This window comes from Perna viridis, chromosome 9 (genome assembly GCF_037379345.1).
Source record: "Perna viridis isolate PV_CMFRI_1.1 ecotype Kerala chromosome 9, ASM3737934v1, whole genome shotgun sequence".
NCBI classification, from domain to species: Eukaryota; Metazoa; Mollusca; class Bivalvia; order Mytilida; family Mytilidae; genus Perna; species Perna viridis.
The window spans coordinates 27040438-27067576 of NC_142453.1; the positions used below are offsets into that span (position 1 = coordinate 27040438).

A 27139-nucleotide genomic window follows, 5' to 3' on the forward strand; every position below is an offset into this window, starting at 1 on the left:
AATGGCAACCAAACAAACACGCAAATTTCAGCTACATGTACATGTATGAAGCTGAATAAAATGTACAGTGAATGAAACTGACACTACCTTGGCAGAATACACATATGCAAGATTTATAATGACTGTCACTTCCTTGAGGTGTACATGTTATGAACAGGAAGATTGCTAATACGATAGTGAATTCTTTGCTTTTCTTGTAGCAAGGTAAGCCGTATTACCTTATTGATGCATTGATTTATAACTTTAAATTTTGATAAATGTTTTGGGCATATCAATCGTAATACTATCTTGAAGTTTGTGTGAAATACATAATTGATAAACTATCCTTCAATTACAACAAAAGTGAAGTTCTGATTTTATAATGTAATTAGTACAAATAAAAACTCATTGTGTCATGGGTTTTTAATTAAAACGATTTTTTCCACTTTCAAACTAAATTTTGAAATGATAATTAACACTTAACTTAGTTCAAATACCCATTATTTTGCAGTTAGCACATTGCTTCGGTACAGCGGAATGCATCTTTTACTGAAACAATGCATTTCACAAATAAATGGAATCAGAAGGATCTATTATGAAGTGAAACGTTGCCAGAATAATCTACCCCACTCCAAGAAATACCTAAGGGAAATTTTCTCACAATTCAATAACGCCGTTAACAGTAAAATGAGGTTTTAAATTGCAACATTTAATTTAAAATGTGTCTAGAGTCATGCTAAAAATTAAAAAAAATTAATTAAAAATATTCATGTATAAATGGAAGTGAAAACTAAATGAGACTTAAATAATAATTATATGATATAATTCACACATCCAAATATAAAAAAAATCTCTGAAACTATTATAAGCACTACACAAAATTTCGAACCAACGATAAGAAGGGAGAAATTTAAAGTCATCGAGAGAATATTGACGAGCTTTTCAATGTCAATGAAAGATCATTCATGTCATGCTACCATTAAAACAACCATTGCAATCATCATCTCAGTATGCAGTTACATTTTTATACAGCATACAAACCATCAGCTTTTATTAACATAAAAAGCCTCACCTGACATGCGGAATGTTATTACTTTAATCATCGACGTTGAGTACAGTGTATACAATGTTTTGTTGTCTTGCATGGTAGTCATGTGATCTAATTATAGCCAAACACTTGCTTAATGTACATGCATGTAGGATTTTGGTTGCTAGTTCACATGAAAAAAAAATCATGTAAAATTCACGTTCAGTTTGGGGTAATGAAGCTCACTGAGGATTGAAAGCGAAGTTAATCTAGAATTCAATCGACTGATTATTTCATCTCGAAGCATGATCGCAATCTCTTTGCTTGATTTGCTGAAAATCATGTAAATTTACGTGAAGTATTTTTATGCTTCACAGTTCCCCTAACTCATTGAACAGAGGAATTTCAGAAACATGCCATATGTAAGTATAATTATATTGTCGATATGAGTATTTAGTCTAGTTTACCGTCCACTCAAAAAGAGCGACATTGAACGAAAGCGTACATAAACTGATGTCGTAAATTGCAGAAATATAGCTCGTATCAACATCCACAAATTGTTTTCAATAATTAAAAAGCAAGCAGGGGCAAGCAACAAGCAGAATTAAAACAACGATAAATACCTTAGAACGGTGTAAATGAAATAAAATTGAACTGAACACACAAACCATAAAACAAGCGCGTATTAGTTTCGCGGTAAAATTGAAGATTTCATTAAAATGTTCAAATAATACTAATATTCAATTAACGGCTGTACATACTGGCAATACTTGATAAGAAAAAGTTTCATGAAAAAATTTGGTTCATACATATATTAAATTTCAAGACCCAGTAAAGACTGCTACAGTGTACATGTATTTTTTTTATCAAATCTTAGTTAGAATTGTCAACTTTGAATCAGGGGCTAGAGGTTGGAGAGTACTGCAAGTTTTGGATAAAATGTAATGGTAATCCTGCAGAACCGGGGTTAGTACATTATGTAATATACAATAATTTCATATTAAACGTGGACTTTGTGTGGGTAGAATTTTGCGACTTGCAATCTACCTACATTTTGCATGAACGATAAATGAAAAAAAAATCACCTGACATAATACATTGATATAAAGGTGGTCTTCGAAATGAACCTAAAATATACGTCATAGACTTTGCGCCTTTATTATTGTCTTGACATTTATAAAATAACACACTCGGTATATCAAATTGAATTCTACAAATTGTCAGATAACAATATAAAATCTAAAGCTAACGTCTGGTTATCGGTAAAAAGCGTAAATTTTATATGCCTAAATTTACGATGATACCAGTTAGAATAATGTTATAACGAAAGTTGCATAAGAATTGTTATTGGATTACTTATAGCTGAATTGGGAAACATCTATTTAGAAATGTTTGATGACAAACGATTAAAGCTTTGTCAGGTCAATAAATAAATAAGTTTTTTTTTCTAAACTTATTTTTTGCCTTTTTTGTTCGTTTTTTAATGTAATTTTGGTCATCATAACATTTTTACAAACTACTTTAAATACGGAATTCAATGACTCTATCCTACTTGTTATTGCTTGCGAACATACATTATCCATGAAAGAAACTCTTTGTTTTGAAAACTTGATATGGTAAAGAAATGCTACGATACTACAAGTTGGTACCTTATAGGTTTGTTGACGGCAATACATGTATCTACCTAAAAATCAATTGAAAATAGTTTCGTGAAGTTATTAAATTTTAATAGTTCAATGCCATATTGCATTGCCTTTTCTTCCATTTAAGTGGTTATGCCATCAATCTACAAGAGAAGCCGGATGATTCAACTACCATTTTGTTCCATTTTAATCCCAGAGGAGCATCTTCAAAAGTCGCAATTAATTCTTGCATCAAGAAAAAGTGGAAGAAAGAAGTAACAATATCCGGTATGGATGTGAAAGACATCTTCTATGACAACCGATATGAATTGAAACTTTACATCAAAGATCGCCGCCAGGTTGGCGTTTACGTCAACGATGTTTTGAAAACTGATTACGTCTGTCCGGAAGACATTACCGAAGCTAGATACGTCTGCTTCTCCGATGACGTCAGTATCCTTACTGATTAAATATTGGCTGACTGTACGTTTATGTTTTGTAATAAATTATTCATTATTTGAACTGCTTTATTACGTAATAGTTCTCTCTCTAGGTAATAACATAAGTATGTAAAGTAAACTCGTATAGTATTGGTTGCAAACATGAAGCTGAAATACAAATTTATTTACTGATTACTCGTTTGTGTATTTTTGTTTACTCCTCTACCCTTGTACATGTAGTGACATTCTATGTTTAGATTAACGAAATAATCATGCAGTAGATCAATGTTTTATTTCCATTTTTAAACCCATCAAACTTATTGCTTATCGGATTTTATTCATTCACAATGTAACGGTGCAACTGGTGGAGTAGGACATACTGTTGTGACTCCCAGTATTACACTGTAAGGGGTGTTCATATTTCACATGCTTTAGTCTTTTTGTGTTCTTTCTGAATTGCTTTACCTTCAGATTTTTACGATGTCTCTGAATCGCCCTGTTTCGATACTTCGGTATTGTTTTGCAGATTCGTTGATACAAAGGTGTAAATTCCTCTATTATTGCTAATAGGGACTTCAGAGTCCATGTAATCAACAGAAGTATTTCAAGACATTGGGAAAAGTAAAAAAATAAATTGCTTACACACTGGTAGAATAGTTCTTATTGTTCTGTATTGTTAACAGATGGTTTCAGATACCTGCTCAAAAACCTAAAATAGGCGCAATCAAAATATTTTGTATAGATGACATATAGTCCTGTTTGCCATTTTTTTAAGATTTTAAGTCAATGACCCCAGCAACTTAAAATCAGCAGAGGCAAGTTCGATCACGAAAACAATGAAGTCGAAATTCCAATAGTGTAACCAAGTTACGGTATTTATCTACAATGTAGCTGGAGGAACAACATCTTCCACATGTAGCAGACTGCTTATAAAATCATTTATAAATAAATGATTGGTACTTTTGTATTTTGCAACTTAATTTATTTTCTGTTAGTTAGAGACACTGATTTGTGAATGAACATCACAAACAATGTAAAAAAATGCATGATTATTTTCAACCAGCTACAATGAACTAGTCTGTATACATGACTTGGGATAAAACAACTTTTGATGAGATACATTTGATTTATTTTGTTCAAACAGACAATTGATTATTTGATATTAGTCTGTTGGCGACAGAGTCTAAAGCATCTCAAAAAAGTATGTATCTGAAGCTTTCTGCTCGAAGTATCGTGCATTGCGAAAATATGTTAAGCTATGACAGTTAACAGCGGAAGTCGTTTTGTGCTACTTCCAGTTTAGTGTTATTTACGAAGTACACGTATATCACAATTGTATGTTTAAAATTTGACTGAGACCCATAGCATAGCAAATTCTCGCATTAAGCCGTATTGCGGTATTTCATCATATCATGCCAGTTTGTCTTTAAAAAATGAACAAATGATAAATGTAGTAGATACAATTTTTCCCCAGCAGTTATATATGCGAGCAACCAAAAAGGAAAGAATCGTTCAAACTTTCGAATACATAAAAAAAATAAACAACACAAAGTAGAAAATATTACGATAGCCTTTTGAGCACATTTTCATAAACTAGAAAATTCACAAATGATAGCTTTTTGAGAAAAAAAATCTCGATCTCCATAATGCTTGTTTGCATAATAAAAAAAAATATTTTGCGTTATTACGCGTAAGTTTTGCGGTTTAACGCGTCACGCAAAAAATATGTTTTAGTCTACGAAAATGAGGTCAATGGGCTTTTGTAAAATATCCCTTCAAAAGGAATACATAGAAAAAAAACTTATACAATAGTAACGAATTATCGATATAGAATAAGAATTTCTTTCAAGATGAACTTCGAATCATTAGCGACAGTTATGAAATACAACTACGGGAAATGTATACAGACGATAAATTAATTTTACACCAGAAGCAACATTATTCTGTTACACAATACACTCATTATATCAAACTAAAAGTATTGTTTCAGAAACTACATAGTTTCTGTAAGGCAATAGAAACAGCGAGTTCAACAACAATGATATACATGTACCTTATCTCTGCTGCTGCTGCTACAGTTCGAAAACGTTTTAAAGTGAAATTAACAAAATTAACAAAATTGTCGGCCAAAAGGGACTTCAACACCCAGGACTCACCCCAGGGTAACATCTATGTTGACGATAGCATATGACGTAGAAATTTCAATTTTATGCATCTATATTATTGACTCTTAGGTGTACTATTATGGAATCTATTGCCCCCCCCCCACACACACCCTAGTATATACTGTTAATGTTTTCAGCAAATTTAAAATTGGTATTTCAGGTAAGTGTGTTTAGTGTTGTTTTTATAATTAGATCCATTTTTCAATGCAATAAATGACTTTCCATTAACTAAATAAATGTTCAAGTAATACACATAACCACAGGATTACGTCACAAGGAAGTTATGAACTCAGATTTGATTTACGAGCTTAAGAAGGCATTACATGAATCATCTTCCAAATATACCGAAGAAAATATTTTCATAATGATGGAAGTTGAATCGACAACATATTTCTCAGTGTGGTGGACGCCTTTTTCAACAAACGTCGACATTTCTATGGGAACAGAATGCGATATCATAGCACGCTTAATCTTTCTGTTCCATTACAGATGGTCACCCTTGATAAAACAAAACGTACGAAAGAATTCTAGTAGACACTACGGGGTTTGCATTGTCAATTCCAAATAATAACAGGGAGGATTTAAATTCTAGTCTTTTAGTTTTGACTTGTTTTAAACTTTTGATTTTTTTCTTTTTGTATTTTGCTTATTTTTAAATATTACCTGCGCTTGTTGAAAATTTAACTTTGCCTTGAATTCAAAGTAATAACATCTTCGTCTAAAGAGTATCCATCCAGCATCACGTTTGATAAATCCACCTTCAAGACACCAGTTAAAATTGACAAAGCATACATACTTACACAAGTTTCATATCAGATATGAACTCTTTTGGTATTTTTAAAATATTAATTGTATATTATTTTTATAATTATCAGTATTTTTTTACTTCGTTTTAACATATGACTAAAAAATTCTATACATGCTCGTTTATACAATTTAAAATCAAATGTAGGTTTGAAAGTACCCTGTTTACCTTCATCTCTTTTTTTTTGCCTTTTATGCCATCTCTGCCGGTCAGTCCCCTCGCCCCCTTTGGTCCCTGGTCTCCAACGTTTCATTTCGGACCCTGAAGTCTAGTTTGTCCTTCGACACCTTGATTTCTAACATTGCCTTTTTCCCTGGATCACCCTCATCACCTTTATATCCAGTAAGTCCAATTATTTATCTACTTCCCGTGGACCCTTTGGCACCCGAATCACCCCTAGGACCAGTATCCTCCTTCAATCCTTTTAAACCGGGTAAACCAACAAAGCCTGGTTGTCCTCGTTCTCCTTTTATCCCTTGCAAGCCAGTATCTCTTGGATTACCCCGAGTACCGGGTTCTCCTTTTTGACCTTTCATATTTTTGTAACCTCCGTCCTTAAATTCCTTTTTTGTTTCTTCTTTGTTCATTTTACCAGGAACGTTAACATCCAAAGCTCATTTCCACCCTAAGATAAAACTGAATGTAAAACAATGTTACGATCACATTGAGACATTACAATAAAATTTAAGATACATGTTTTGACATTTTTGTGTGTTTAAAGTGTGCATGAAACGTTATCAATTGATAATTGATATTGTCATCAAATGTCAGTACGTATTTTCCAATTAAAGCGTTCATAACCTGTGGCTCTTACAGGAAATAGTGCTATGAAAACTATTCATACCGTTTTGGCAAATATTTTATTGAAAATAAACATATCTAAAGATGCATTCAAATTCAAAATTCGTTTTCGTTATTCCCAATAGCCAATTTTTTTTTCAGATTTGTATCCTATAGCAGTAATCAAAATGTCGTTTATTTCCAGCGTATTGACATCATTTAGTTACTTACATTCCCCGAACCCCTTTTACGGAAACATCATTGGAGAATACATTATATACCTCAACCACATTTAATAATTACATATGCGTAATTAGGAAGTTAAATAAAAGCGATTTAAAAAGATTTAAAAATTCACCACTTAACAGACACTGTGAAGTCAGCCTAATATTTATACCTACAAATAGAAATCGATGGAAAAAGAATCGGTTGACCGAACTAAATGACAAACGCGACGACTTTACATTCAATAATGTCAAATTTCCTTTCATCTGTGGCAAAATCCCTTCAGTACCTGCGTATGATGTGTATAACTCATACGTTATGCCAGAGCTTGCCGTAACTACGCAGACTTTTGTACCGCGCTAGACTTTTTACAATTATGCTTTTGTAACAGAGTTATGTTGCTACAAAAAAAAATGGATTCAGTTACTCGAATTGAATGAGTTTTACTACTTAAGATAGAAACAATGACAAATATTGATCCACTAACTGTGAACCCAAGGTTGGAACATGGTGTTATCATTTCTAGAGAAGTACAACTAACCGACAGAAACTGGGTTTTATGGGATATAAGAATATAAATTATGAATAAATAATAAGGAAGCTCAATTGTTCGCTTAATTTTGTTGAATCATATCAAAATATCCACATACATGAAAATTCCTAATTGCCGCTTCTTACTAATCAATTCAATGATTATATGAAAGGCTACACTTTGGTTTAATTGCACATCATAGACAAGAAAGTCGTTGCAATGTATCCGATTTTGTAAGGTAAAGTAATAGTTTCAAATGACTTTATTAAATTGAAAATATAAAATATGAAATTTTATACGACAATCGATATGATACTGCCACGCAATAGAATAATTATGAATAGTAATAATGTCGATAAAAAGTGTTTAATTTTCATATGAGCCAAAGCAAAGACATTTCCTCAACAATGAAAAACCTTATCCTTGCTGCAGTTATCGGAATAGATATTCAGCAGATGCGCTGCACTATGACGTCAAAACAACGTACTCTATTAAAGTCTTCACAATCTGGTGACTATCTTTATGACTGATATTTTTAAATAACTAAACTAATACATGGTTGCTTTGAAAATGAGTGAACCATTAAACCATGCAAGATTTATCATAAAATCTTAGTAGTGTAATTTTCTATAAATCATTTGAAATTTTCAATAAAACTTTTAAAATACTATGGGTTTAAGGCTATTTTCTTTGATTGCATCGAAAAAAGAATTTGACATTGAGATCATTAGTAGGGACACGCGTGTGTTTTACTACAATTGAGATTCAAGGTTGTACATTACAAATATGTTTTTTCTGATGTTGTCTGAATTCCTGTTGTTAAAAGCATTTGTTCAATTCACCTGATGAGGGCACCGTAAATGTTTAGTAACATTTATTTATTTTAATCACAATCTGCAAAAATAAACAAATTAAGTAGCTGTCTTTAAAAGAATCATGCAAAATCTGAAAGAGTAATCAAGGGAACCAAGGTTATAGCGGTAATCAAAAGAATGTAATCCAGGGACAAAGACCAGACATGGAAAACAGGCACACACAACAAAGAACATAAAGCAACTAAAATCATACATACAAAGTAACAAAAGTAAATGAGCAACTCGGACTCCACTAAAAACTGGTGATACACCCCAAAAAGGCTACACATTTTTATTTTTGTAATTAAGTTGTTTTATGGGTCTATACTATGAAATGTGTAATTATTCATTCAAGTCTGCCTGCTCTTAGAAGATAATTAACATTGAAAATCCAGTAGATTCTATTGTATTTCAGCGTCATTTACAGAGCTATCTCCCTTAATTTTAAAATCTACAGTGCATTCGGTATAATTTTTATCTCCTAAAAGAACATGTTATATGAAAAACCACATATTAATTTCTGTTTACTATGACATTTCAAAAAAATATCAAAAATAAAAATATGCAGGCTTTTTACCCATGAATCACATTTTGCATGATCCTTAGATGGAGTGCTTCTTAAATGAAAATAGTAGAATTTAATTCAAACGTTTTTGCAGGTATACTGCATATCAAATCAAAATTGTGTAATTTTGATTTTTATTTCATTTAATCTTTCTAGTACATCTTTGTTGCATTTACAATGACATTCCGGCTATGTGTAATAATAAACCTTTACCTTCTCATATCACTGTTATTGTATTTCTGCTTTTATACCCGACGCAAAGAAGTTGTGGGATTATCATTTTGTTGACCCGTCTATGTATCCCTCTGTCCGTCCGTCTATCCGGGCGTCCGTCCCAACTTTTTGCTTTTTGAATAGCGCCTTCATTTTTATCGATTTCATCAAAACTTTGATAAATGGTAAGTAGTACTAAAAATCTTGTATGGAATTAATTTTCACAGACTTTGATTACCAGGAGAAGCACTTGTAGTGCTTGTCGCTTTGATAGGACCTTCATTCAAGTTCTTTCCAACATTGGTGAATCTTGGATTGGATTGATTTTCACAGGCAACTGGTAAAAAATACCAATTTTTATAACCGCCAAACAAAGTGTCGAGACATTACGAGATACCCTTCGAATAGTGGCGTGTCCGTCCCTGACGGTTTCCAGATGATCAATTTAGAAGACATAAAAGAATCTTTGCATGACTATTTAGTATAATAAATTACAGATCAAATACGACCCTCAGATTTTCCACATATTTTTACACAAATTTTACAACCATTGTAAGTTGTTTTAACTCCACCCACGATTCTCTGGATGAATTAAAGTTATCTTTAAGAAATGTAAAACTTAATTATTTCGGAAATGTGGAGCCGAGGTCTAATTTTCATTATTTACCGCCATATTTTTTCATTCATTGTATCGATTAATTGGATTTATCTTTCTTGGAATATGTTTTTTTTAGATAAATTTGAATGCTATAAAAGATGAAAATATAATTAAAAGTCCTTTTACATACTCTATTGCCATTGGTGGTGGGCGGGGCTTATTAAAAAAAAAACCCATGATTTAGGCTGGCAGCCTGAATAGCGTCTCTATTTTTGACATATTTCCTTTAAATTATGGTGGAAAGTTAGTAAAACAAGCTAGGTCGGGATTGTGATTATATTATTTGCATAGATGGAATAAAGTTTTGCGAAAGAGTGCAAATGTGTGGGGATGGGGTATTGTGAGATAGTTTTCTGAGGTTCTTTAATTACCCACTTCAAACTAACATAGAATCATTGAAAGGACTATATCATACCACGTGTCTATCCATTAAAACATTTCTATACAGTAAGAAGATCGTGTCATGTCATCATGTTGATTTACTGATAATATATTTGCTGATTGATAAAAGACTAAGCTTGAATTTGTTCACATTTAAGGAAATGCAAAATAATTTTAATTTTACGGCTTTAGTAGACTTAAAGGCTACAAATTAACATTTATCAAAAACAATTTTAAAAAAAACTATTTTGGTTGGTAGTAATTTAAAAAAATAAACTGTTGTTTACTGGGTATATTACTTGCATGGACGGCGGACACCTTATGGAACATGGATCATGCAAAATACATCCATGTACCAAAACTGAACTAATATAACAGAAATCATTAACTGAGAATGCAATTTATAATTGTTTTTTTTTACACACTGTACTTGTTTCATGATTATTTGTCCTGATGTATTTCTGAATTAATGTTGTTTCTTCCATTTTGTCAACTGCGTTGGACAACATTTAGACTTATTTAACTAATTATCTGTGTAAGTTGGACCTAGAGAAAATCAGAATAGTATTAAATGTCATTAATATCCAAGAGTTATTGAATAATACATATCCAATACTGTTGATGGCTTTGACTTATGAAAATCAATTTTATTTGGGAACACTTTTGCCAAATTATAACTTCTCGAATTTGTAGGTGTTGTGTTCTAGGGAATGCAGCAACTTATATCATGTCGCTACTGAAGAAGGACCTCAACTCAAATCCTACATCCAAGTGTTTAGGTAGGGAATTATTACTTAAACGGTTAAACTTATGTTGATTGTAGCCTGGATAAACCGATAACCTGCCTAAATAAAACACTTTTTAAGTCCCTTCATTTTAGTGTCAATGTATGTAGAATCTTGGTAACCAATCACGTTTCAAATCTGTGCAAACTCAACAGTCTTAAAAAGTTTGGCTAGGTCATGTTTCGTAAATCCCTACTGAATTGGAAAAAAAATACCGAAACTTCAATCATTGGACAATTCAGATAAATTCATAGCCTATAAGTGAAAATAGAAACTACAAAAAAAAAAATGATCAAAGAAGACAACTATCACCGCAAAAAGCAAATATGGACACTTTTTTGTCCTTGGTGAAAATTAACAGTTACCCCAAAAAGACAAGAGAAGACAATTTGTGGTCCTTGAAACTGTCACCACAAAAAGCAGAGATAAGACGCTTTGGTCTTTTATTAGACTGCCACCATCAAATGCAGGGATAGACACTTTTTGTCCCTTGATGAGAGATTTGAAGGACCCTTTAGTACTAGCAAAAACTGGCCATGAAAGTTGAACACAAATTGAAAGAAACTATACATCATTTGTACCCACTGTTTTGTACATATTTTTAGTTAGGTTACTCTTACTCCTACAAACCTTATAGTGGAGATAATGGGGAAAATACTTTGATATCAAACCAATATCCTGCAAATAGGCATATATTTCCTTTTTTCATAGCTTAAATACAACCAAGCTCATTTTTATACCCATTTCTATGGAAATAAGAATAGTATGCCGAGAAAACATCCATATTAGTTGAGTCTGTTTCTTGTAAAATCTGTAGTTCAAAGCAATATGATTCGACGTAAATAAGGAAAAATGTATTAGGTTCTGCAGAGCCTGATTGACATCAACCAGTCAGACTGTATGTCCAGTCTTTCAATTTTTTACACCATACTACTACAGGGAGTATCTTAGCTTCATTGTACAACTAATTGATTGGTGATGGTAAAGTAGTTACCATTCTTGTTTATTTCATTCTAGTGGCTACGCTATCTACCATAAGGGTTTTTTTCTTCGCGTTTCGTGTGATATATTTTAACTTCATTTCAGATGGTAAACCAATCGACTGTGTCGACTTACCAAAGAGTTGTCCCAGTGGTGTCTATAAAATTTTCCCAAGATTTTCACGTGGTTTTAATGTTTACTCTGAAATGGAGAAGGATGGAGGCGGATGGACGGTAAGAACCAATTATTATCTTAGTAATTTTAGATGAAGGGTGTGTTTACATGTTTTCTCTACTTTTGTTTGTTTAATAGACAATACAGCTATTGTATATCACATTCTAAATGTTAAGCCTTTCATTCCATCTTTAATCTTGAATTTTGGTACAGTTTCTATTTTGTATGCTTCTTTACATTTGGTTGAAAGAGTAATCAAAGGAACCAAGATTGTAGCGGAGATCAAAAGAATGTAATGGAGAGACAGAAAAAGAAAGACCAGACATGGAAAATAGACACACACAACAAAGAACATCAAATGACAAATATAATACAAACAAAATGACAAAAGTAAATGAGCAACTCGGACTCCACCAAAAACTTGGAGCATGTACCAGGTGCACCGATAGGGTAAGCGTTCTCATAAACTTCATAAAAACACCCACCGAGTTGCTCACAAAAAGTCAAGTTCATGGCAATCTAAATAGGAAAGGAAAACTGTGACACATTGAACAAATCAGCTCTCATGGTGCAGATGGCTACACCATAACGATCTGTGAGTTAATGATGACGACCATAACACTTCTATAGTGATGACTTCATTCTTGTAGTAACATAACCCTGTTCTAGAAGCCTAATTGTTAGAAGTCTACCGCGATACAAAAAGTCTGCGTAGCTACGCCAAGCTCTGGCACATAAAAGTATGAGTTGTGATATGAAAACTCCATACACAGGTGCTGAAGGGATGTTGCCAAAAGGAAAGGAAAGTTGACAATACGGAATTAAAAGTCATCGCGTTCGTCAGTTTTCCTAAACCTTTCATCACTAAGTGTAAATCAAGGTATGGGTCTGACTTCACAGTGTCTGTAGTGTAAATTACCTCAAGTTTTTTAGGGGTAGATGCGATGTATAAAATCACCGAAACTAAGGATTGTTAACGATAATACGCCATATATATAGCGGAAACTGAGATTTAAGGATATAGCTAAACGACAATTCTTCCTCTGGTTCAGATCAGCTATGAAGACAACAACCTTAAAAATGAATTAACTTTACATTAAACCTGCAATTTAGCTTTGCTGAACATTTTTTATGACAATGGAATCTGAAGGACACTTGAAAAAGTCAAAAACATTTTCAGCATAACATTGTACATTCTTTTTTCGTATATGATACAATTTAAAATCATGCATGGAGTGGCTGACTCTTCTAGCTTAAAGACTTTGCTACACGGGATGTTTTAAAAAGGTGTCCATGCAAAAACCTGCAGAAGGTGACATGTGGCATTTTTTTTTTTAAATTGTCACTCAATCCATATCACAAATGCATCCTTTCACAAAATTAAATTGATTTTTGTGATATGGATTGAGTAAAAGTTTTAAGAAAAAAAGTGTCATTTGCCACCCACTGCTTGGTATTTTTAAATATCCGCCACTCTCAAGTAACAGTTAACACCTTCTCTTGTTTTGTAATTAGTCGTCTTTAATCTTTAATTTCATTTTCCCCTATATAGATGACGTATTATCGCTAGCGTTAGTTTTAAAACAACATTTTGCATCAAAAGAGTTATCTCATTTTTTCAACTGATTTCAGTGCTTTCTTTGGAATTTATTTCTCTTAAATGGTTGTAGTTATAAGCTTTATTAGGGAACAATAAAATCCTTTACTGATTCATCCATCGTCGATTTAATAATATTTTTATAGTATTTGATATACATATGTTATATAAACATTACACTGGATAAAAAAAACAGTTGGATTACATTTACCAGTGCCTGATTTTTACAATTAAAATGTTAAAGTACTACTAATTATAAAACAAATGGATGTAGTTAGCTGTGTAATTGAGAGGGGCAGATGTTTTAAAAACTTTGAAATGGCGAATGGTATATCGTCGAAATTCTACTGAAAGTGCAAAATCCATGATTAACCTTAAAGGCTATATTTAAAATTGATATACATTTTATACAGATAATACAGAGACGAACAAATGGGTACACTGATTTTTACCGTGACTGGAATCCATACAAAAATGGTTTCGGTGATTTGGCTTGGTATGTTTTATATAATATTTTCAAAATCAGTACTAGACAATTCTTTGCAACAAACAAAACAAACAAGAAAAAGCAATCGTGACGACATACATCTAGTTTAGATAAATGTTACGTTAATCCCCGACATTGATTATATCTCTGCATTTATAAATGTATGTACAGGTGTATACACAGTAATAGAGGCGAAGGAATTCGATGAGAAATTCAAATACGCATCCATTTGCGTTTCCCGTACATTTGGCTAGAAGATATTTATTCTGATTTATGTTACCAAGTACTTTGGAACACATTTTTATTCAACTTGATTAATTAAATGTATGGTTCTTAATTATTGACCTTATAAATATACTAAATTACATATGTAAAGAGATAATACTTTAAAAATGATTATACTCTAAAAGATATGTTTTTTTTTCTTTCATTCAAGTCATTACATGTTTCTGTGATTTTATTAATTTCAGGGAACAAACATATCAACAAACTTACATCACGGGGCAGTTATGAACTCAGATTTGACTTAAGAGATTGGGATGACAATACAGCTTTTGCAAAAAACAAACATTTCGTGGTTGGACGTGAATCTTCAAACTTTGTTTTGAGCGTAAGCGGATACCATGGTTCGGCAGGTACATGAATGTATATATTGTGGACGTTTGGGTCAATGTTACTTATGTTGACCTAAAAATCCCTGTACGGTATTCACTGGCCCACAAGTAACATTTGTTCCTATTTCGTTATTTTGCTCTGAGTACTTTATATATATATATATATATATTTTTTTTTTTTTTTTGGATTAGGATTTTTTTAGTTATTTTGTTTAAATACTTCTCTTAAGACTTTATTTATTGAAACACGTGTGCAACATATCTAAAATATCTATCTAAGATTAGTATTGTTCATACATATAATGGGCGTTTCTAAGCTTTCTTACAATATTAAGTGTTACTCATACTTCCACACAAACTGAAATGTATGCTTGTTGATTACAAGTCTTGCTGACAACCCGTTTTCTGTCAAGATACTCATGAATTAAAAATGGGTAACGCATCACAACAGGATCTGCTGACTTTTTAGCTCACCTGGCCAAAGGACAGGTGAGCTATTGCCATCACTTGGCGTCCGTCGTCGTCGTTAACATTTATACAAAACTCTTCTCCTTTAAAACAACTTGACTAATTAGAACCAAACTTGGTATAAATGTTTTTGGGGTATCCTGCATAGAACTGATGTGGGGATTTTTGATTCGTTGAAAAACATGGCCGCCGTTACTAAAAATACAATAAAGGGGTCAGACAGCAGATTTTCGCATATATATCTCCAAAACCATTTGGTTTAGCGAAATTCTGGCTAGGTAAAAGTGTTTAGCATGATAAGATCTATCTCTGCTCAAATGTTGGTTGTAATCCGTTTAGCCATGTTTGCGTTGTTGCCCTTTTTCAACGATTATTGCTGTTTTAATGTTATTTCTTTCTCCTGACATTACTTGACCAATTGAAACCTAATTTGGTATGAATGTTCCTTGGGGTATCCTGCATAGAACTGATGTGATGATTTTAGATTCCTTGGAAAACATGGCAGTTGTTACTAAAAAATAGAACAAAGGGGTCAGACAGCAGATTTTTGCATATATCTCCACAACCGTTAAGTTCAGCCAAATTCTTTCAATAGCTGAAATGATCCTTATCATTAGGACTACAAAAGATAAAAGAGATAAAAGTTGTCAGATGACTCCTTGTAAGAGTTATTACCTTGAAAGGGGTAAAACAACTTTTTCAAAGTTTTCAGTCAATATCTTGAAATCTATGACAGATGGCTAAATTGCCATACCCTACCCATCCCTCCGATTTTTTAGTGGCAATAAAATTTTTTCGACCCTATTATTCTTTTGTCCCATCCTTTTTTTTCATTTCATCATCATTTCATGTTCATTTTATCATCCTTTTCATGTTCATCGCCAGAATATACTGAAATATTGCTGCTCGGACGTTAAACACCAACAAACAAAATCAACCAGGTGAGCGATTCAGGTTCCTTGGAGCCTCTTGTTTTACAGAAACAATGATATTCTCTATATTAAACTAACGAAATAGAATGTATTCGATTAAATCAGAAATTATTGCAATGGTTTATAATTGAAAAACAATGCGACTTTGATAACTAAAATCAAAATTATGAAATTGAGTCGTTCACATATACCAATAGAAGTTACAGGATTGGTTCACTAGATGTGCTTATCAGTTGTCTTTGGATTTGTTTAAACTAGCTTACAGAAAAAACGAGTACTCTTTCGTGGTAGGTGAAGACTATTGTCCTTTTTCCTAATTATCCTATTTGTTAAGGTGTTTGTTTTCTTCATTGATCGCAAGAGACTTTTATAGTCCGTTTATAGTCCAGTGGTTGTCATTGTTTCTTTATGTTAATTGTTAATTGTTTTACGTTTTTTGCTCTTTAGATAAGGTCATTTTTTGCCTATTATGAATAGCTTGCTTGATGGTTTTGCCCATCATATAAAGCCGTGTTGTGACCTGTAGAAGTTTAATTGTTCCTTGCTTGGATTACTATTTCATTGACAATCATACCACATTTCCTATTTTTTATAAATAAATAGTCATAAATTATGAATATAATGAAACAAGAAGGTTCCTATATAATCAAGATGTATAGTTTTCAAATTCAATTAAACTGTAGAATTCCAATTCTGATTTTTTTCATTACATTTACATTATTCCGTCTGTCTTAATATGATGTATTTAAATATTATGATCACTAACGTAGATCGAAGCTTTAGTAACAAGATAGTCTTATAACGATTTTGATGTCAGTTGATCTAAAGGTAATACAACAATGTATTTTAACAGCCTTCTTTATTGTGTAGGTAATGGATTCGATTACAAGAATGGAATGGGTTTTACTACAAAAGACATAGACAATGACAAGTCAAATGGTCAATGTGCACAAGACAGGGTCGGTGCATGGTGGTATAAAGCCTGTACAACCATCAATCTAAATGGGCAATATTTTGTGAAAACACCGGATAAGGTTTACAGGGGTATATCATGGGCACCGTGGAAAACGTTTTCAGTTTCTTTGAAAGCAACAACTATGATGATACGTCGCGCATCAGATCTAACAAGCCTTTCACTACGTCCAACTGGAAACCTGAAAACTTTATTTCGAGTACACCAAAGAAGCTCTTGATATCTAAACAATGATGATTTTATATTTTATTAAAGTTCCATTTACACTGCAAAAGTATATTTTTATAAAATATCATTCCTTTTGGTTGCTCGATTTTCTCAAATACAATATAATGATATAGATTTAACAATGTTCATTGCAAAATCAATACGGTAAACCAAAGCATTGTTTCCAAAACCAAATCAAAACATCATTTGTAATTTTAAAATAACTGGCTGTAGAACTAAGTGGGCATGATATTTATGTTTATGTAGTGCAAGGCAATAAAGTTACTTTATGAAAGTATCTTAATAACAACTTAAAAAGTTAACAAGTCAGAAAGTTTATAGTTTTAGAAAAAAATATATTTTGGCAATCATTGAAAATCCGTTTTACTATTGAAATGGCGCAAATGCAATTAGTGTCATCCTACAGTCGTTTCATAATGAGAGAAATTTCGTGTTTTTTTTTTTTTTGTATTAAAGGAGGAATCTAAGTCTTCTCGATCTTTGTCAAGCCAGGAAGAGAAGACAATTAAAACGTCTTTAACCCTACAAAATGAGAACATTTTATTACAGTTGACGAAGGTGTCAGTTTTCTCTCCATTCTGCAATAATTTAATTTCCGTTCCAAAAATAAATCTGTGCAGCAAACAGATGCAGAAAGCTCCGTCGTAGTAGATTGTTACTGTAATATCATTACAAAAGGATTGTTCCCCTCGACACTTAACAGTATGATATCTATTTAAATGGGTACACGTTTCTATTTTGTAATTGTATATAGGGTTTCTTTTTACATGTTCAAAGCAAATCATATGGTTATATTTTGACATGGAATACTTTTGCACATATAAACATTAGTTTTTAACTTTTAATTGTTAAGATAACATATCTAATTTATGTAGGAATAAATGCCACTACCAAACCAAATTAATGGTTTGTAAGCCATTTCATAATGAAATTCATCATAAAAGTAATATAAACAATACTCGATAATCTGCAATCAATTTAACAAAAAAAAATCGTAAGAGTGAAATTGATGGTATTCCATAATATGACGTCCTAACTCATAAGTTTATGGTATTATAATCTAAAAACGTTTACAGTTATGATTTATGTAGACAAATAACATTGAAATAATATGTAATTCCCCGTAATTCTCCGTACCCCTACCCTTTTTATCCAAGCGTATATCTTAAAACAATGAAAGGTATAAGATTAAAGATAAATATATAGTACTGAGCTCTTCTTTTAACTTCCAATTTTATCTAAATGTAAACGAAATATTGTTTACAATATCGTAATATTAAATATTTTTACTATTGTTATTACAAGTTGCTGTCCCACATAACTTTGGGCGTAATGGACCATGAGTAAGTAGTTTAAGCTTAAAAACGGAGTGTACCTGAATAATCAGAAAAAAAAACATGAAATAGTTTTTAAATTATTTTATTCAATGAATCAAATAATTCAATACAAATTGAACAATTAAGCGATAATTCCCTATTGATAGATGAGATCCTTTGAAATTGGTTGATGTACAATACAGTCGTATTTTATTGGAAAAAACCCTTTTTTTCTAAAATCTGGTCTTCGGGGTAACTAAATTTGACGGTAGCACGCTTCCTTGGAATGATTATTGGGTCCTTACATATGAAGTTGATAGGTTGTCAAATAACAGTTTCAATAGTAACGTCAATCTTCACGACTGATTTCATTTTATGTTTCACGAGACACCTTTTAGGTCTCAGTATCGTATAGATTTCTCCATTGGCTCTAATGCTAACTGTACATGTTTCAAATTTTTTTTAAAAATTGAAAAGTTGATTCAAATAAACTTTCATACATATATCATGTTTCAAGAAATGTTCAAATTTGATTTTAACTTAAAAAACCTAGACCAGTCCACGAAGATTGGAAAATCATCAAACCTTGAAGTCAAGAGCACATGTTTTCTACTTTCACTTTGGTGTTGTTGTTGTGCTGCAGTACTCCCTATCAACTAGATATCCTTCCTCTTTCCTGTCTTTGAATCTGTAAATAAAAATCACACATTTTTTCTACTTGGATACATCTTTAAATATGGCCAAAATTCAAGTTCAAAATTAAATGCAGCTGTTTAAAAAAAAATAAGAAAAAAAAGGAACTCTATTTTATTAGCCTCCATGTTTTGACGTACACCCGCTCAAGAATATCAATACGATACTGGTATCCATTAGTCTTTGAAGTTGCTGTCTGTGGTTATATAGGGATATAATATCAATAACACCTACTTATTGGGCCTATGAGATTTATGCTGCAGTGTAGTATATTATTACGATTAGCATTGGTTCGGGCTATTTATTTTTTGCCCTGCTTTCAAAACACTGATCTTCAATTTCTAAACGTCAAGAAAAAGTAGATTATATAAAGAAACAGGATTTGGAACATGGACAAAAACAACACGTGAAGTTTAGAACGACTAGACATGCCCCAAGTCCAAGCTCGATCTGTCAATTCACTTCGATGTATTCTCCAAGTTTCTCGCACGCTAAAGAACCCTGTTGTGGTATTCAATATGAATATGTACCTTTGCGCTCCACCACAGGAGGCTAAATTGCCCGAATATATAGCTACCCCCATCCCTCTCTTTTTTTAGTGGCAATCAAAATTTGTCGACCCTATATATTATCCTTGTGTCCCATCTTTTTTTTCATTTCGACATCATCATTTCATGTTCATTTTGTCATTCATTTCATGTTCATCGCCTGAATATACTGATATATTGCTGCTCGGGCGTTAAACCTCAATAATCAATCAATCAATCAATCAATCAATCCGATATATTTTCCTGATAATAACGATTATGTTAGATACAAGTGTATTACATAGAAAATGTGACATATCTATATATGTTGATATCGTTTATTCATGTACTTATAATAATGTTTTAAAAATTAAATATTTATTCAACGAAATTACATCTACAATTAATAAGTGTACCGAAATTAACAACAACAACAAAAATAGAAATTATACACAACATTGGAAACAAATCTGTCACAAGAAACTGTAATTATGTATTGGTATGGTAAAAAATGTACATTATCGACAATACCTGCAATTGCATTGCTAACTCTGATGTCAAAGAATACATGGTTTAACAAAGAATGATATATCTTATCATTGTTGTCATTATTGTGGTGTTTTTGCAGGAAACGCACTGTGACATTCAGTCTAAACAACTTCTTTAGTTAAAGTCTCTACAATCTGGTAACTTTATTTTTATTCTAAGCACTAAATGTATGTATTACTATTATGACAATACATTTTCCGATACTGTGAAAGTACTTTAATTCGTGGATACCAATTTTCGTGGATTATTTAAAAACACAAATTCGTGGATTCTTAAATTCATGGTTTTGAGATTTTCAGTATACACATTAATGTAAATATCCTTTTCGTTGGGAACAAAATTTCGTGGTTTAGCCTGCCCACGAAAACCACGGAAATTGGTACCCCACGAACAATAGGACTTTCACATTATGCATATTCTAACATATAAAACTACCAATGTAATGAATATTGCATGTCTAGATATGATGTAAAGTTAACGTGGTTCAAAAAGTACAGTGTCATCAGCAGCATTGATGCCAAATGCATAGGAAGATAAAGAAAATGGTTGTCTGCAAGAGGTACACAATAAATATCTAAACAGGGGTGCAATTAAAGGGTTCTAACATGTGCAATACATAGAAAAAAATTAGTGTTTAAGGATATGATGTCTTAATTGTCATAAATTGACACAATTTCGCGCTATTCGATATCAATTCGAGTTCGTTTCTGTTTAATTACAATATGTTTAACATGTATTTCATATTTTTGATACCAAGTTGCGGCGATTTTCTTTTGCGAAATTAGCGCAAAAAGTGTGTATCAGAATAAATAAGTATACTTCAACAAAGCAAACAACGTAAAAAAGTCATCTAATAAAATATTAATTCAGTTTAAGCTTGGGTAAATTAATCTGCTTATCTATTGAAAACGAGCAATTCAAAATTTGTAAAAAAAAAAAAAAAAAAAAAAAATCGAAAAAAAGGTATTTCAATTCTTTATTACTACGCACAAATACGTAAGAATTGAATTTAAAAAAAAACCTCATTCCTCATCGATCGGGTATATTCCCCGTCAATTACTAAATCGGAATTATCAATGAATATTATCGAAATTATATCAAATATGAATTTATTTAAATTATTAGCATTGGTTCAATAATATCACACTGAAAACAATCATGACTTGCTATTATATTCATTTCAGGTGTATCATTCTATGGTAAGGCTGCAAATTATATATTGTCGCTGTTGAAGAATGGTATTCACCCAAAATTTCCTCAGCAGTGTTTAGGTAAGTTTATACATAGAAACAATGCTAAGGCTTCCAAAGTAATAATTCATGGCAATTGGTGGAGGTGATTCATGTTGTAGACAATTATACTTAACAGAGGATGATTTTTTTTTTTGGTTCTCATATGAGTTTTTTATATATACTTTGTATACATATTAGGGTTATTTAGAATGACTTCTCCTGTACTTGCTCGGTACGCCGGGATTACCACAAGTGAGGACAAAACAAATTTATTAGAAAATGCTGAGGCGCATGTTTGTGCAACAAAAACAATATCATGATACAAATACAATAATAATTCAACGTTTTTAGAAATTCAAGTTGCAACCCTGTGTAAAGAGGTTTGACAGACGTAATAAAACATTTCTGGATAGTTCTGGTTTCGACTAAGATTTGAAATGTTGTAAATATGTTAATGTAATGGATTTCGAATTGAAGATGATTTGGTCAAACAAAAAAAAGCTAGACAATTACGATATAAACTATGGAATCAATAGTTTTTCATGTTAGATCAGGTTCATCACAATCAAATCTTTGTCGTTTCTGAGTTTTTCATAGATATAAATTTCTCGGCTTTGGTATGGGTTTTAAAAGAAAACGTATCTACTTCTGTCCAAAATTGTCATTTTCGTAGCGTTTAGTGCTTTCGTTCATTTATTTCTAACATTTAATGTGTTCAATACCATTGTCACAATCTGAAGTTTTCCCTCTACAAACAGCTGATCACGAACCAGTGAAATCTTTTCTCTTTCTTTGCATTTTTTTGTACTGGATAAAGTTTTTTTTTATTTTATTTTCGAACTTAGCTGAAAATTGTTCACTGACCGAAAATTTGTTCCTTTCAATTTGTAACAGTTTTTCATGACTAACTGGTTATCTTTCATTGAAACAAATTTAGCGACGATTAGTCGATCGCAGTTATTCTTTTTGTTTCCAAAAGGGTGTACAATCATGAAACTTGCCTCAAAGTTTATAGTTGATATGATTTTTTGTCACGGCGCTCTCTTGGTCCTCCTCTGTTTCAACTTTTATTCTCGACACAATGATATTATTATTCATAGGCCGCCATTGTAGCTCGCCTACATCACTTTCTAGACAGTTCAATTTCACATCAACTCTTTTCATATCGACTTTAATTTCCCCGTGACTACTGCTTTATTGTAAAGATTTTATCATTGACACGTACAACGACACCCATCTGTTCTTCAACAAGTTTGTTTCTGTTATGCATATATTTGCATTTATTTTCAGTATTTTCACATTGAATCTAAAACTGAATCTTATTTAGCCACTAGCTGCATTATTCGTGAAGCTGCCCGTTCAAATGTTTTGCTTCGATTCTGAAAATCTGATACAACAACTAAAAGAATTCAATATTGTGACATGTTTGCTCTCAAATTCCTTAATTTCCTACATTTGGATTTAAAACATTTCTTAGAACACTAAATTCACCAAAATGAACCATGAAGAACAATCGAATTGTCATGGATCGCGTTAGCAGCGGCAGTTGCGTCGTGAAATAAACAGAAAAAAAGAGTTTTTTTTTAATTAAACATTATTTGTAGACCATAAATACCGTAAAACAATGTTCTATCATTCCGCATGGATTCCATTCCATTTATACAGCAAGCTTCTTGGCCTGTAACATTACTATAAGTATATCCAGATTTTCGTAGGAGCGGATAAACATGAACGTCCTCAGACAACAGATCTTGGTGATCTATAGACCCCTACATCTCTGATATAAAGCTAGACTATGACGTTATGTGTTAGATAAAATAGTACACTATAATTAGATCAGTACTTGTTTTACTTTTTGTAAATAAATAGCAATTATGTAACAGGGGGAAACTGTAAGTTGTTTTTGACATTTTTCTAACTAACACTTTACGGCATTTAATAACCTCCTCTGAATGCTGTGAATGAGCTCAAAATAGACAAATCAATTATTAGCATAATTGATAATCAAACAAAGATATTTACGGCTACGTCTGAATATTGTCAATTGGTCACTGTCTCGAGACAAAAATTGAGGTTCGTCACGGGATATTTTATTTTGATTAGATGGACGAAGATAACATGTTTCTCAGTTTGTTCACAATTATTTCCGCTGTAGAAAATATTTTTATCAATAGAACTGGTGATGTCGGAATGGATGACGCACTTTCAGCTAGGATTTCTAAGTGAAGAAATCTTATCACCCCCCCCCCCGAATGTAAGAGGGTTAACATCTGTGGTCACACTATCCGCTGTTTAAGTTTGTATTTCAGAATCTTCTTCGTTGCAAGATTTTCCGATGACTGATGATAAAGAAATTCATTCGCACTCGGCTCTTCTCTGACGTATTGTTTTCGGTTCATCGTCGTTATCTGTTGGAGTCTCATATTGTTTCAACGGCGGGATTTTATTTAATTTTGATTCAATGTTACCTTCTGCCACTTAACGTCGTTAGTTTTTGTTTTTGTGCCATTCCCTTATATTGCGGGTCAATAATGCAGGCTAGAACGTGTGTGGTTTGTCCGATATTGCTGTCATTTGGCCTAATGGGACGCTTTAATTCATCCCCGATACATTTCTTTACTTTACTTACGAGTAATCGAACTAGCATCATCGGATGCTTTCAACGTTTTCTTCAAAGAGTCCGCATACTTTGGGGTAAATCTGTAAGGCAAAGACTTTTGATTCAGTGCTCAAGTATTTTGTAACATCAGACAGATATTTCAGCACAAGGGATATGATCTACAAACCATGAATTTACGGTAACATATCTATCGGTTTTCGTAGTGTCAGTCAATACACGGCACTGTTCAACAAGACTTTCTAGCATAAGTTTAGTCGCGTTCCATCTTGTAACGTAACCATATCTTGGATCAGTTTATGTTGAGGCATAACACCTACTTTCTGTCGTTTTCATAATTCGGCTGTTAGTGTGCTTCAAATTTAGAAATGCCCAACTAGTTTTCGACACTTTGCAACAATCTTCCTTCGATACGGCGACGATTTCGATTGTGGGTTTAATACGTTACTGAAGCATTGGCCATAACAGCCCAGATCATAGCATTCTGTGCATCTAGCCCCAGCACATTCCATATTTCTTGCGTTGCCATGGATCACAGTATATATTTTGCCTTCCATTCCGACTTAATTTTGACTGCAATGGTCTCCCCGTTATCATGGGTAAACAAAACATTTGATGTTATTTACTATTTATAGGTTAAATGACGTTCTGACGTTCTATTACTGACAAATTATGTCATTTGATGTGGATGTCCACTCATCGGTTGTCAACGAAACAAACTGCACGGATTGAAGATCCTGAACGAGATTAAATATCTGTTCTTCTTACTCGATGGGTGTTTTTCTAGAAAATCAGAGGACGCTTAATCTACCGGTGTACGTAGTACATGCTCCCAGTTTTAAATGGAGTCCGAGTTTCTCATTTACTTTTGTTACTTCGTAGGCATTATTTTTGGTTATTTTGGTTATTAGTTTCGCGGTAAAATTGAAGATTTCATTAAAATGTTCAAATAATACTAATATTCAATTAACGGCTGTACATACTGGCAATACTTGATAAGAAAAAGTTTCATGAAAAAATTTGGTTCATACATATATTAAATTTCAAGACCCAGTAAAGACTGCTACAGTGTACATGTATTTTTTTTATCAAATCTTAGTTAGAATTGTCAACTTTGAATCAGAGGCTAGAGGTTGGAGAGTACTGCAAGTTTTGGATAAAATGTAATGGTAATCCTGCAGAACCGGGGTTAGTACATTATGTAATATACAATAATTTCATATTAAACGTGGACTTTGTGTGGGTAGAATTTTGCGACTTGCAATCTACCTACATTTTGCATGAACGATAAATGAAAAAAAAATCACCTGACATAATACATTGATATAAAGGTGGTCTTCGAAATGAACCTAAAATATACGTCATAGACTTTGCGCCTTTATTATTGTCTTGACATTTATAAAATAACACACTCGGTATATCAAATTGAATTCTACAAATTGTCAGATAACAATATAAAATCTAAAGCTAACGTCTGGTTATCGGTAAAAAGCGTAAATTTTATATGCCTAAATTTACGATGATACCAGTTAGAATAATGTTATAACGAAAGTTGCATAAGAATTGTTATTGGATTACTTATAGCTGAATTGGGAAACATCTATTTAGAAATGTTTGATGACAAACGATTAAAGCTTTGTCAGGTCAATAAATAAATAAGTTTTTTTTTTCTAAACTTATTTTTTGCCTTTTTTGTTCGTTTTTTAATGTAATTTTGGTCATCATAACATTTTTACAAACTACTTTAAATACGGAATTCAATGACTCTATCCTACTTGTTATTGCTTGCGAACATACATTATCCATGAAAGAAACTCTTTGTTTTGAAAACTTGATATGGTAAAGAAATGCTACGATACTACAAGTTGGTACCTTATAGGTTTGTTGACGGCAATACATGTATCTACCTAAAAATCAATTGAAAATAGTTTCGTGAAGTTATTAAATTTTAATAGTTCAATGCCATATTGCATTGCCTTTTCTTCCATTTAAGTGGTTATGCCATCAATCTACAAGAGAAGCCGGATGATTCAACTACCATTTTGTTCCATTTTAATCCCAGAGGAGCATCTTCAAAAGTCGCAATTAATTCTTGCATCAAGAAAAAGTGGAAGAAAGAAGTAACAATATCCGGTATGGATGTGAAAGACATCTTCTATGACAACCGATATGAATTGAAACTTTACATCAAAGATCGCCGCCAGGTTGGCGTTTACGTCAACGATGTTTTGAAAACTGATTACGTCTGTCCGGAAGACATTACCGAAGCTAGATACGTCTGCTTCTCCGATGACGTCAGTATCCTTACTGATTAAATATTGGCTGACTGTACGTTTATGTTTTGTAATAAATTATTCATTATTTGAACTGCTTTATTACGTAATAGTTCTCTCTCTAGGTAATAACATAAGTATGTAAAGTAAACTCGTATAGTATTGGTTGCAAACATGAAGCTGAAATACAAACTTATTTACTGATTACTCGTTTGTGTATTTTTGTTTACTCCTACACCCTTGTACATGTAGTGACATTCTATGTTTAGATTAACGAAATAATCATGCAGTAGATCAATGTTTTATTTCCATTTTTAAACCCATCAAACTTATTGCTTATCGGATTTTATTCATTCACAATGTAACGGTGCAACTGGTGGAGTAGGACATACTGTTGTGACTCCCAGTATTACACTGTAAGGGGTGTTCATATTTCACATGCTTTAG

At 32.4% G+C, this 27139-nt stretch overlaps 1 protein-coding gene and 1 pseudogene across 3 annotated transcripts; both read left to right on the plus strand.

Moving 5' to 3' along the window:
• The first annotated feature begins 53 nt into the window (after positions 1 to 53).
• Positions 54 to 26896, plus strand: LOC148607563 (uncharacterized). 2 transcript variants are annotated; one of them, XM_088545380.1, is made up of 4 exons: positions 54 to 204; positions 1384 to 1428; positions 25519 to 25607; positions 26413 to 26896. In XM_088545380.1, the coding sequence occupies exons 2-4, from the start codon at positions 1420 to 1422 to the stop codon at positions 26732 to 26734; spliced, it is 420 nt and encodes a 139-aa protein (XP_088401506.1). In that variant the 5' UTR covers positions 54 to 204; positions 1384 to 1419; the 3' UTR covers positions 26735 to 26896. The 2 variants fall into 2 exon arrangements, with proteins under 2 accessions (XP_088401506.1, XP_088401505.1); XM_088545379.1 differs by lacking the exons at positions 25519 to 25607; positions 26413 to 26896 and adding exons at positions 1884 to 1972; positions 2777 to 3260.
• Positions 10974 to 17477, plus strand: LOC148607564 (fibrinogen C domain-containing protein 1-B-like; annotated as a pseudogene). Its single transcript, XR_015915335.1, has 5 exons — positions 10974 to 11025; positions 12118 to 12245; positions 14197 to 14279; positions 14741 to 14905; positions 17155 to 17477. The product of XR_015915335.1 is annotated as a fibrinogen C domain-containing protein 1-B-like (transcript).
• Positions 26897 to 27139: the final 243 nt, after the last annotated feature.